The sequence below is a fragment of the Balaenoptera acutorostrata genome, chromosome 10 (genome assembly GCF_949987535.1).
Source record: "Balaenoptera acutorostrata chromosome 10, mBalAcu1.1, whole genome shotgun sequence".
NCBI classification, from domain to species: Eukaryota; Metazoa; Chordata; class Mammalia; order Artiodactyla; family Balaenopteridae; genus Balaenoptera; species Balaenoptera acutorostrata.
The window spans coordinates 64260455-64274575 of NC_080073.1; the positions used below are offsets into that span (position 1 = coordinate 64260455).

General features: G+C 35.6%; 1 protein-coding gene across 1 annotated transcript in view; it reads right to left on the bottom strand.

The window, feature by feature from the left end:
* Positions 1–4788: 4788 nt before the first annotated feature.
* GFRAL (GDNF family receptor alpha like) overlaps positions 4789–14121 on the bottom strand; it is a 59825-nt gene continuing 50492 nt past the window's right edge. The window contains 4 exon segments of the mRNA XM_007186949.3: positions 4789–7271; positions 7273–7291; positions 9700–9769; positions 9856–9951. Of these exon segments, the coding sequence (XP_007187011.1) occupies positions 7218–7271; positions 7273–7291; positions 9700–9769; positions 9856–9951 (239 nt within the window). The 3' untranslated portion in view covers positions 4789–7217.

The window sequence follows — 14121 nt, forward strand, 5'->3', positions numbered from 1 at the left end:
CCCTTGGCTGTCACGTCCAGGTCCACCACAAGAACTGGTATAAAATGGTGTCTAAAGTTAGGATTAGGGTTAGGGTTAGGGTTAGAAGAATGCCTGTCTTAGAAGAATGCCAGGTTCCAAAGAATTATTTAAATAAATGCTACCTATTTTGATAGACTATATTGTTATCCCCAAATATTCCCTGGGCCTCTCTGGAGGAAGATTATACTTCACTGATTCAGGCAGCCATATGACTTACTTTGGCCAATGAAATGTGAGTGGAAATGACAGGTATTATCCTTGATGGAACTTTTAAGACCCAACATGTACTTTGTCACAATCTCTAATTTACCTCTGGTAATAGTCTGGAGAAAAACTGCTTTGTCAACCTGGACCTCCCCATTATGGCATCAGAGCTTACCTGTAATGAGCTTTGTTATTGTAATCCACTGCCATTTCATGATTGCTTGTTACTGTAGGATAACCCAGCCTATCACACTTATTACTAGGAGTATTATCATAAATAAGGTAGATAATGAAGGCAAATTCAAATATATATTGGAAAAAAAAATATCATAAAAGTCTGTATAACCAGGGGTACTTTCTAAAGGTTAGATGCAAATGAAACTCTGAGTTTTCTAGCAGCCACTATCAAATAAAGGCAAATATATTGAGGTGCTACATTCAATGTCCATTATATAAAAGCAAATCAGTTCCTAAGGGGAATCAAACTACTTCTAGTTCAGAAATCTCAACTATGCCCTGTGGACTTTAACAAAAAAAATTTTTACATTTGACCAACAAATTAAATCCAATGTGGGGAAATTGTTTGATTTGGGGGCTTCTCTGATTGACCTGTGGTGATGATAATTCCAGTGATCTACAAAACTACAACCTCCAAAGGCCTAATCTGAATAGACCTACAAGCATTGTCTCATAGGTGGTTTTATATTCGGGGTTCTCCCCTGTAATAGGCACCCTCTTGTCTTCTGCCTGCAACAAAGCGGAGATAATTCAGAAAATGGAAAAAGAGGGAAACAGGGGCAATTTGTCAAATCCTCTGGCACTTGTTCTCTTTTTTTTTCCCCCTTTTTCTCTTCTCTTTTCCTCTCATTTCCCTTGTCTTTATTTCCTCTCTAATAACTTTAGTTTTTAGTTGAAACATTGTATGTCTGTGATAGAAACATAATGGAAAATCTTAAGCCATCACTTTTTTTTTTTTTTTTTCATTTTCCTTGAATCGTGATTCTCTACAGCTCCAAAACCAGTGAAGCAACAAGTATCCATTACTCCCGAAAAAGACTGGGTACAGTCTTAGAACAAAGGAGTCATTGTTCAGTTGGAGCTTAAAACCTAGCCTTTTCAAGTACTTAAAGGAACAATGGCATTGAAAGCCAGGCTTTGTGAAGAGAGTAGCGCTTTCTAAGTTCTATTGATAAAACCGTCCTTGTATATATCATGATCCAACTCTGGTAAACTTGAGTGGTAAAGTTGCACTAAAAGATATAGCATAAAAAATATGGAGGACATAGGGCAAGAAAAGGCCACTTTAGATGGTGACCTTGGAGAGATGGAGGAGAGAGAAAGGCAGAGGCGAGAGTTTAAGCTTTGGCATCCTGCCCCAACTCCTTCCTAACCACCACTCACCCCCTTACCCCATCATCATCCCAACCCATCCATGGGGGATCTCACTGGGTGTTAGGGACCAGGGCAGAAATGAGGACCAATGCTTACACCCATATAAGTTTGGGGAAAATCCCAGTATAAAAGGCTTTACTTCTTTCCTCTCAGCAAAGTTGTACATTAATTATATTGCCAAATCTGCATGGCACTGGAACTCTAGCAGGACAGGACCCATGACTGAAGGAAGGATTTGAAGTTAGCTTCAACAAAATAGTGCATAATATAGCCATGTGCAAAGAAAGTAGACGGCCCTTTTGCTCCTCAGAGGAATGCAAGAATGTGGAGACCCTCTCTAGGGAGCCAGAAGAGGCCCAGCCTAAGAGGAAGAAAGCTGCCATATATGGGAGTCTCAAAACTGAAAGCCAAGACAAGGAACCACGGTACCCAAAGTAGCAGGGTGGACCAGCCATCCTCAGCAGACTCTGCTGCAGTGTGACCAGAGACCAGACAGGACAGTCACTCACAGCAGACACCAGCAAAGATACAGAAGGCAGCATGCATATACTTAAGCATACTCTACATTCATAAATATACCCTCTTGGAGAGGGAGAGGAGAGAAAGAGGTGAGATGTCCTCGAACTGGGAATTCAAAGTTAAAATAGCTGATTCGTTTTCCAAGAGGACTGAGTTCAGGTGAATAAGCATTTTGGTTACCTTTCTTGGTAACTTTAAGATATGTTTCTCATCATCAGGGAAATAGAGCCTTCTGAGACCAGACAATGAATAAATAAATGTAAATATCCATTACCATTACATATATGCTATAATATGTTGTAAGTCAATAGATGAGAATGTGGACTTATAAAGTAGTATCCTGACAGATAAGAGGGACTATTTGTCTTCTTCAACCCCTAAAATATTTAGTTTTTAATATTTATTCTTTGTATACTTTTGTCTCCCAGTCACTCAAAGAAGATGAATAAGCTGAAATGCAACTGGCAGAAGCCAACTTCTCTAGGTGTTGCCTGTCCAAACATGGGTTACATGCATTACATCAGACACCCACACTAACAATGTTCCCTTCATGCTTAGTCCATAGGTTTGGTAGTCCCATAACCAAAATCTGGCTATTCTTACCAATTTTCTGAATATTTATATAAAAATATAAGTTATTTGCTAATAGTTCTCTCTACTTTCTCTTTTTTCCTACTGAATGATTCAAAGACTCAAACATGTATTTTTGGACATGATTGGAAATCAAGATTAATTCTTTTTTTCCCCTAGCTTTATTGAGATATAATTTACATGAAACATTGGATAAATTTAAGAAGTACAATGTGATGATTTGATACAATTATATATTGAGAAATGATTGCCACACTAGGGTTAGTTAACACCTTCATCACCTCACATAATTACCATTTCTTCTGATCTACTCTAACAACTTTCAAGTATAAAATATAGTATTGTTAACTACAGTCACCATGCTGTACATTACATGCCTAGAACTTATTCATCTTATAACTGGAAGTTTGTACCCTTTGACCACCATCCCTCCATTTTGTCCAGACTCCAGCCCCTGGGAGCCACCACTCTACTCTCTGTTTCTATGAGTTCAGCTTTTTTTAGATTCCACATATCAGTGAGATAATGCAGAGTTTGTCTTTCTCTGACTTATTTCACTTAGCATAATGCCCTCAAGTTCCCTCCGTGTTGTTGCCAGTGACAGGATTCTCCTTTTCTTATGGCTTAATAATATTCCTGTGTGTGTGGGTGTGTGTGTGTGTATCTTCTTTATCCATTCATCCATAGATGGACACTTAGGCTGTTTCCATATCTTGGTTACTGTGAATAATGCTGTAATGAACATGGGAGTGTGGATATGTCTTCATGATTCTGGTTTCATATCATTTGGGTATATATCCAGGAGTGGGATTCCTGGATCATATGGTAGATCTATTTTTAATTTTTTAGGAACCTCCATACTGTTCTCCATAGTGGCTGTACCAATTTACATTCCCACCAACAGTGCAGGAGGGTTCCCTTTTCTCCACATCCTCACCAACACTCACCTCTTTTCTTTTTGATGATGGCCATTCTCACAAGTGTGAGGTGGTATCACCTTCGATGTCTAATTGTCTTCAGGCTGATAGCTTATGAGATAAGGTGTGTACTTATGTTACTTTATAAGTTATTTCACTTGAAATGCATTTGTGAAAGAGAATGGGATGTGAAATGACTTAAAGCGTGGATCTAAATGTTCTTATGGGCAATGCCTCTTTGTTAGCCATTTTACAGTATTCTGCTTCTAACTGATTTCTCCTTTCCTGAGGTTGTTTCCCTCCCATCCTTTATGAAACTTGAAAAAAATTAGAGGAAAGAAAGATGGCAGGAGTGGAGGGAGAAAATATGAAAAAGGATTAATACCTGTGATGAAAGAAATTTACAGTATTTGTAAGACAGCCAGATGAATGTGTAAAATGATGTTTTGTTTTCTTTATTACCTAGCTGTATGCTTGAAATAAGAACTACCATCATGGGTGGAATACACCTTATAATTTGTATGATGAACAATCCTCGTGAATTTCAATACTTCCGTCAACAATGCTGAGCACTCCCTCTTCTGCTCACTCCTGATCCTCACTCCTACACCCCCCTCTGCCCGCCCCCGGTTCTAACAAGTTTCAATACAAACATGAAAGGCTAGATAAATCTTCATGTTCCCATCAACCATTTCGCTCTTTCAAATCCCTCAAAACTGATCTTCAAACATCGGAAGACCTCTACTATTGAGGTATCAGGGGCATTAACAAACTTTTTTTTCCTATTAAACACCTTTGCATTCTACTGTTTCAGTCCAGTTGCTTAATGTTTGCAGAGAATAATTTTGATGGCATGATCCCAAAAGAATAGGTGTCTCTGAAGCTTGCTCTTAGCAGAACATCTATAACTTCTGAATTTCTTCTTTGTGGAAATTTTGTTTCCCAAAGTTTTTCTTCATAGCTTGTATCTCACCTTTACCTTCTAAGCATGACGCTTCTGTCTTGATGGTACATTTATTTGGCATCAGGGACCCCTGATGTTTTATTTTATTAATATCTGGAAACATTGTATACTAATACATTGTCTACTAATACTAATCTGGGAAACATTTATTTAACCTTTCTAGTGCAACTGAGGCAGAGGTTCCCAACACAGATGAGTCCTCTGAAGTGCACCTCTGCTTGGATGGCAGTTCCCACAAAAAAACCCAGGCAGTAGTGTTTACCTCATCACTCACCGGATCCTGTAACTTGACAGTCAGTAACATAAACTTCAAGCATTTCCCCTGCCAACGAATGGGTGATCTCCATGTTTCTGGAAAAAGATTCACTGGAAGATGAAATGTTCTTGCCTACATAAAACAACCAATATTGTTTTCTACCAAACGAATTGTGTTCGTTAATGAATAGAAAAAAAATCCTGAATTGGTAGAACTTGAGCTCCTTGACAGCCTGAGAAACACTGTTTTAGGTTTGGGCTCTTTAGTTCCAAAGAGCCCAATGAAAAATAGAACTTAAGCCCAAACTGTTCAGTTTACTTGTTTGAGGTCATGAGAGGCATCATTTAATTTACAAAGGAGATAGTCTAGACTTTTGTAGCAGAAACTATTGACTACCTACCTAAGATTCCTCTCCCGTTCATCCTTGCTAAGTAGAACTCTGATTTTACTTGGAAATTCACCCTTTCCTCAGGTGATTCAGGGATTAGACTATCAATTATGGCAATTTGAATTCCTATATTTCCATGACTTCTTATAAAGTCTGACCTGTGCCAGTCATTCATTGACTATGAAAAGGGTGGAAAAGAAAAATTTGAGTCCTGGAAGGTATCACTGAACTGCTAAGTCAACCGACCCTTGAGATGTTCTGCTTTGGGCCTCTTGTTATAGGAAATATTATGTATTCCTTATCGTTTAAGCCATTTTATTACAGGTAAAAGCATCTAATTACTAGACATGTAATCTAGGTTGATATAGATGGTACTTCAGAGAAGAATATTTAAAACAGGTATTTCCTGGTTGTTTATGTACAAAAATGACACAATTACAGCTGGGATAAGTGACTGGCAGTAGAGTTTAGGAATTAAGATAAAAGATTCTAAAATCTGCTATATCTGTGTTCAATTACTAATTTTTATATTGACTAGTGCGAGACTTTGAGAAATTGCTTAATCTCTTTAACTATTAGTTATTACTTCACACTCTGTCCCCCCCTTTTCTGCTCAACACAAATATATTTCTAAAAGCAACTTGACTTCGTTCCTCTGTTTTCTAGGGAACAGTTCTTTTCCCAGGCATTAGCAAGCCTGCAATAAATGGCAGTGATTTGGAGATGGAAAGACCTACATTCTCTTCCCATAACTAAGAGAATTAGCAACCACTGGAATATGGAGAGCTCCTTGAGGGAGCTTTGTGACTCACCAAATTATTCTTCCCTGTTTGAAAAGATAAAGGATGGCTTTTCCATTACTCCAAATAAACATAGCCAAATGTTAACTTCAAATTTGATTTAATGTAGACAATTTGATCTGAAGTATAGTGAAGAGCAATAGATCTGATACCAACGGGTAGAAAATGTTTGACCTTTAATTGTAAATATATCACTAAATATATGTTCCTGTTCTTGAATATTTGAGTCTCTGTGTCACTACAGATAAAACTAACTCATGTGTGTTCTTAGAAATGGGTATAATGTGATTGCAGAGAGTTAAAAAGCACATATGTATCAAAAACTTAACAAACATCTTTTCCACAATTTTCTATTCACAGTTATATTCTGATGTCAAATCAGGCCAAAAGTAACATTATAATAACAATATAGAAAGTAACAATTATCATATTACTTTATTATTGCAGAAGTTCATAATAATTAGCATAGGAAAAAAGTAAATTTACAAATGAAATATATCATTGAAATGCACATGGATTTTTTGGCCAGTGTAGTTGCTTTACATCTTTATGAACATGACATAAAAACATCAAGTTAACAAAGTACAGTTCAATAGTATTCAAATTACAAAAATCCAAAGATATCACTTCTGGTTTTTAAGACTAATCATCTTATCAAATATATTTAGAAACTTAAAGTTAAGGCTAATGATGTAGTTGATGATTTGGAAATGGATATACAAATGGCACATATACTGGATAGTTTTATTAGCAGTTTCCTTTTGGCAAGTTAATAGGGATTTATAAAATTGATCAGAAAATACTCTGCTAACTATAAAATGTTATATTATTATACAACCAATTACTCTTATATGGACTCAAATTTGCTATGAAACAAATCACGCAGAGTGTAGCTTAGAATAACACTTGTTTTTGCCTTCAAGGGTAATTCTGTAATTCTATACTAGTGTCCAAAGATACCACTGTAAATTTATACTTGAATTTTTTCCTAAGAAAAAACAAATCTAACATCATTCCAATTATTATACCTTACATGAACATACTTAATGATCCGGTATCATTAAATCCATCCTAACATTTTCTTTGTTGACAATGGATAAGATATTCTGTTGACTGGCTACAAAGACTTGCTTTAAAGAAAGTGATTTTTAATGATTCGTGACTCTCAATGAATCATGAGTCCTCCAGGTATTCGGATTGGTGAAGGGTCTCTTGTTTTGACTTGATATTCTGAAGGTTCTATATAAAAGTAAAAGTAAAAGTTAACAATATGCTATTTTAAGGATTTTACAAATGTGTCTGTACTTATTTTTTGGTTGGATTCTATGCCTGGAGGGGAAGATAATTAAGTTTTTGAATGTAAAGTTTCAAAAGTAGAATATTCTATGGTGTTTCTAAGTATCATGCACTTAACTATGATCTCCAAGTAACCATTTTCAAAAAGAAAAATAGTCTTTTTTCTCAAATATTTAAACTTTAGTCATTGGTTTCGCTGCAAATTTCTTTGAAGATTTAGGGCTGTTTTAATTTAGCATAACATGGAGCAAATGCAAAATCCTTAATCTTTACTGCAGAAGGTATTCACATGGATTAGACTTGCCCACCAGGTGAGTGGCAAGCAGCCTGCTTTATGAAGAAGGTATTATTGATCTCCAATGTGAGGTAACACAGGTTTTGTTGTTACTGATGCTTCTGTTTTGTTTTGTTCCTTCTTTCCATGATGGCTTTTACTTTTGTCATTTCTTAACCCTGGGTCTGGATCTTTCAGATTACATGTAAGGATCAAATTTAAATTGCATGGAAAATAATTGATAACTAAATGTAATATAATAATAATGGTATAATATAATTATAATATATTACAATGTGATATTATAACTAATAAAAATATTATAATATATAATATGAATGATTTGCTTTTAAATACATATTAGAATCAATTCAAGATTTTTGCCTATAACACTCCCATTGTCATCCAGTAAAGGAATATGTCTTTCTCTGTGGGCAAGAAAGGAGGTGAAATAACAGCTGATATATAGGAAATTTTGAATAGCCATAGGCCTTATCTATCTGGGGCACAACAGTAATCTGTAAAAAAAAACAAGGTGACAGATGTGAACTTTATACATTAAGTGAGTGACTAAAAAATAAAGATTGAAAACCTTTAAGATTTTTGTTAAGCTAGAAAGTTATTTTGTGCTTCTCTCAAACAATACCTCTGTGATGGAATATCTAGACAGGCCCAGTAACTGAACCATGCTCGCAAATATTTTAAACCAAATAAAGGAAAGTTTAATAAATTCCAAATGCTATTTTTCCCTCTTGAAACTGACTCTTATTTGTTGGCCTTTAAACTATATCTTGGAACTCAAAGAATATCTTTTCATACAAATACAACTTTTAAGGCCTTGGAGAGAAGCAGTTTGTTTGGTATTGATATTGGTCAGCATTAAATTAAACAGTTAGAGGAGCTGGATCCAACAAGGGAATATGTTTAGCTGGGATTACTTTTAAAAATAAGTAAGTTTGAATGTCTGTAGACAGAGCACACACTCATCACGTTCCCAACTCCTTGGTACCATCATACACCTTCCCCACTAAATCTTGCACTTGATCTGTCTGGTCATCAAAGCCTTGGAGTCTGAGGAACCATATGTGTACAAGCATCATCAAGTTTACTGACTCTTCTTCTCTGAGCGTCATGAGATCAGAGAAATGTCCACCACCTCTGCTGCCCTCAGGCCTAATCTTACTGAGAAGTATATTTTATGTGTATGTATATAATATAGATGTATATACACACTTAATATATATTTCTTCATTAACATTTATGATGCTCAAATTATACCTCTGTGATGGAATATTTGTATTCCATTTTGTATACAAAATGTATACATTTGTATCATGAATAAGCAAATGAACAGCATTGATATTTAAATATGAGGGTTTTTTAAAAATTAAAACTAAGCAACTGAACACCACTTTATATCTATTTGTAAGTGTTATATAAGTAGAAATATTTTAAACCCTAGACATGTAGAAATCTAGAAGTTGATGTATCTCTAACCTGAGGTCTCACATTCACAATGAAGGCAGCCAAGGAAACAGAAGATTTGGAAAGAGGGAATTAACATCAGGCAATAGTAATATGTCTTTCTAAGGTTACCCAGTGAGGCCTCATTACATTTCTCATTTAATAACTACATGGTAAAATATGAATAAAGCTCATTAGCATATAAGAAATTAGAGTGAAGAGTAAATTTTCAGTTAAGTATAAAGTGTATGAAGTACACAGCAGGTCCATTATATGAGCTGATTAATCCTGCAAGTGATCTGATTAAGGCATGCAGCAAAGTTCAATCTGGATTTTGTAAGAAAACGAGGGGAATGATTGGGAGCCATTTCATTGGGAGAACAATGCATATGTGCTTATAAAATGCAACATGAAAGAATCCCTGTGATCACATTTACCTTACATATGAAGACAGAGTAACGTTTTCATGTACCCATCCCACATTAAGAATGGTTTCCTAAGTCTTAATGGAGAAGCTTTCCTTCTCGGCCCTGGTAAGCTCTGCCATTGTGAAATGTGCTTTCACAGGGCTGGTCCCTTTCTAGCCCTTCCCTTCTGAGTTGCATCCAGTTACCTCAGTTTGACCATCACCAAAAGAAGAATTCCACAGATGACTGTCATGCACATGACAGCATAGATGACTTCTAGAAACAAAAGATTTTTTTTAATTACTGGATTTTTAGAGAGAACAAATACTAAAAATATTTTAGAGGATGGATTTTTCACTGACCATTGAAGGGGGAATGAAATCCGCTGAGAGTTATTTCCTTTGCATGTTTTCCTTTATGCAATGCAATGCCTTTGACATTATGCAGGGTCAGATAATCTGAAAGAAAATAATGAAAATGAGATGAAAGTATTAAAAGTCATGCATTATCTTTATCCTGTGGGTTGTAATTTGCTTTGTATTATAAGGCAACAATTTATTTCTATGACATTATCTTAATAAAATATGATAGATTTGGGTGAAACGGGGAGTACTTTTATTCAATTTTAACAGCTCTTTTTTCACCCTTTAATCAAATAATTTCATAATAGCAGTTGTGTGGTTGTTGTTGTTGTTGTTGTTGTTTTTCCCAAACCATGACTAGGAAAATGATTACATTTTATAAGACAGCTCATTGTACCTTACACATAGACTAGGAAAAAAAAAAAAAAAACAGTAATTTAAGGCTAACCATTGGGATACAGAAAAAGAGTCCTTCTTTACAAGAGTGATTGTTTGAATGTGCTTTTAACAATATCTCATTTCCCTAAGACCCACAGTATTTATGAATTCTTAAAGTACGTAAAGGAGGCTCCTTAAACAAATCACACTGTTTGCCTCTACCTAAACACTTCCATATCTGGTTTTGCTATTTCCCCTATTCTGTCTCCCTTTTTTAGCCCCTTCACTTTCTATTGCTTTTACCTACTTTTGCCTTACCGAAGGGATCCTCTTGGCCATTCTGTGGCCCTTGTCTTCTTGACCATGTTTTACTAAACACATTTCCACCCTCAGTTCACAACTCATAAGACAAGAAGATGTAATCCATAGACTTAACTGATAGATCTATTTTAGGTGACTTTATTGATAACTTTGAAGTGAAAGCATCCCTAGCTTTGATTCAAGTCAACACATATATGAATGTCAAACATACCAATAACACAATAACCAATTTCTTTGATGATAATTGGTTCAGGTGGGTTTTGAGGCTTAAAAAAAGGGGGTGGGGAACAGATAAAGCCTCCACTTGAGAGAGCATTTGCTGTCTTTTATAGATGTTTCATGCATTTTGAGACCTGGAAGTCTAAGTCTGACTGGATAGTTTTTTGTGGAAGTGAGTGTATCAAATAGCGGGGTATTGCATCCAATGACATGAGTGACAAGAGGCTCTGAGCAGGAAAGGAGATGAGAAGGTATATTACCAACAGTTCCATTCAGCCTCTCTCCACCCAGGGCTGATGTTGTCAGAAGCCAGCTCCTTGGAAGCCAAGGTTTGAGATCTATGTTGAGACTAATTGGTAGAAAGCACAGGAGCCAGACTGTTTCAGATCAGTAATAAAACTCTCAGGGTGGGTCCAGGAGAAACAGCCCAATACAAGAGCTGAAAAGTAACTGAGGATTTTGTCATTGAAAACTCATTCTCAAGGAGTCTGACCTCCAATACAGTTAGACATTTTTAGTTCAAGATTGTTTTAATCCCCAACTCACATATCAGATTATCCTATATTTATAAAAGTCTGACCTTCTTGGGAAGTGAAAAATCAACCTCTTCTGAATGTAAAAGCAATAGAGGTAGAGGCTGTGATTTTTTTTCACTTTTGTGGTTACAAAATAATTCTGTTATTCACTAGCAAGTCGGAATGGAAAAATCGAGCTATTTCAAAAATACCATTTTTATAACAGTGGTCCTTTTTGAGGGAAGAATTAATTTCAATCAAATTAAGCATACAGATTTTTTAAAATAAATTTATTTATGGCTGTGTTGGGTCTTCGTTGCTGTGCACGGGCTTTCTCTAGCTGCAGTGAGCTGGGGCTACTCTTTGCTGCGGTGTGCGGGCTTCTCATTGCCGTGGCTTCTCTTGTTGTGGAGCACGGGCTCTAGGACGTGTGGGCTTCAGTAGTTGTGGCACGTGGGCTCAGTAGTTGTGGGTCGTGAGCTCTAGAGTGCAGGCTCAGTAGTTGTGGTGCACGGGCTCAGTTGCTCCGCAGCATGTGGGATCTTCCCGGACCAGGGCTTGAACCCATGTCCCCTGCATTGGCAGGCGGATTCTTAGGCACTGCGCCACCAGGAAAGCCCAAGCACACAGATTTTTAGGGAAGTAAGTGATCATAATCAAATCTTATATTTAAATAAATTGGAATATTAAGAATAAATTATTTTGTTTCTTTTTTAATTTTATGGCATTTTGTGACATTTTAGGCAGATTCATGACCTAAATGTAAATGTATATAATGTACACTGGCTGATTATTCAGTACATCTTGCCTAGTTAGGTATTACAATTCATCTTTGTATAAGAAAAAAGGTATGATTTTGATTAATTAGGCTATCTTTTAGATATATAACTGCCTAAATTAATTGTTAAACATTCACCTAGCAAGGCTTAGAAAGAATAGTCTCATTCACTAAATTTCACTCACATGGAACTCATTAACAAAGTTATAATAGATCAATGACAGAAATGCTAGCTAATGATCCCAGTGAAAATTTTAATGTGACTAGCAGTCACTCCACAATCTTAAATATTGCACCCTAGGAGGATACCAAATATCAGTTAGAGAGATTAATGTTACAGAAGGTTTCTTGGCTACTGAAGCCCATTGGAGATTCTTTCCCACCTTTTATAAACAGTGAGATTTACTGTGTTTTATAACCATGAAATTAAAGTCGGCAGAATTAATAACCAACCTCAGTCCCACACCATTTGCTATATTTATAGATAAACACTGTCAGTGACTTGTTTATCTTAACTCCTACCCTAGAGGAATTAAACATTATTATGAACTATATTGTAAAATCCCTGTACATTTGACAGGAAATCAAGATTAATTTCAACCTTACAGTAAGAACAAATTTATATAGTATTCTCCCCAAATGAGCTTCAGAGATGGGATCATTTCTCCTTTTTTCTTCCAAAAGCCTTGTACAGCAGTGGCTGAGAGCTGATGCAGACCAAACCACGACTTTGTATAATTTATATGAAGTGGTAAATGCATTGTAAAAAATGTGGTAAATCATGCACAAATTAATGATTTAAAAATAAATGTCAGAATTCTTGAAACAGAAATTAAACTTAGCACAAACTGCAAATCTGTAAACCTTCAATTAAAATTTAAATAAAGCATAATCTAGAAGAGTCTCATTGGAGGAAAAAATTGATGAAAATGAATATTTTCATAGAACAGTTTTTAAAATTTATTTTTGTAGCTGTCTTTTTCTAATGGAAGTATAATTGATTTACAATATTGTGTTAGTTTCAGGTGTACAGCAAAGGGATTCAGTTATATATATATATATATATATATATATATATATATATATATATTCTTTTTCAGATTCTTTTCCATTATAGGTTATTAAAAGATATTAAATATAGTTCACTGTGCTATACAGTAGGTCCTTGTTGGTTATCTATTTTATATATAGTAGTGTGTGTATGTTAATTCCAAAATCCTAATTTATCCCCATTAATACATCTCATGGCATAGTTAAAATTCTATTGTTCTCTTTAGAAGTTTAAATAAAAGAGCACCAATACCATGGCAACATCTTAGTGAGAATGAAAATTCAAGGATGATCTTCTTGGGTATCCCAGGGTCGGTTTTATTTATAATTTGGTCAATATTGTCTCATCTGAAGGTATGTAAATTATAAGTGAGTTTTGAATTGTTTCACCTTACGATCAGGATTGAGATTCCATGCATCATGGACTCTTTTGATCATCAGTGTATGAAAACATCCTGCTGAAGTGGATCTAAGGAGCATTGCTGCTGGGAAGAAGGGAAAACATATCAGCAGCTACAAGTTTGAAAAACCAATACTTTAGTAATATGATAAATCAAGGTGTAAACACCTAACATGGATATAACATCATTGCTACTAAAATGTATGTAGTAAAAACTAAACCAACTAAATAATATGCTTTCCCTAAACAGTCATAGCATGCATCAATGAGGCATATCCCTTTATTTAGTTCACAAACTTCAAAGAAGATAAAAACATGTCTTAGGTTTATTTTCTTCCACTGTGGCTAAACACACTGTGGTTGCCAGGGGCTGGGGGGAAGCAGAAACTTAGGAGTTATTAGTCAACGGGTATGAAGTTTCAGTGATGCAAGATGAATGAGTCTAGGAATCTACTGTACACCATAGTGCCTATCATTAACAGTACTGAATCGTATGTTTACAATTTTTCTGAGAAGATAGATCTTAGGTTAAGTGCTCAAATTATTACCAAACGCAAGTTCGTGTGCCCAACACACAGTGAACCCAAACAAACTGAAATGTCGGA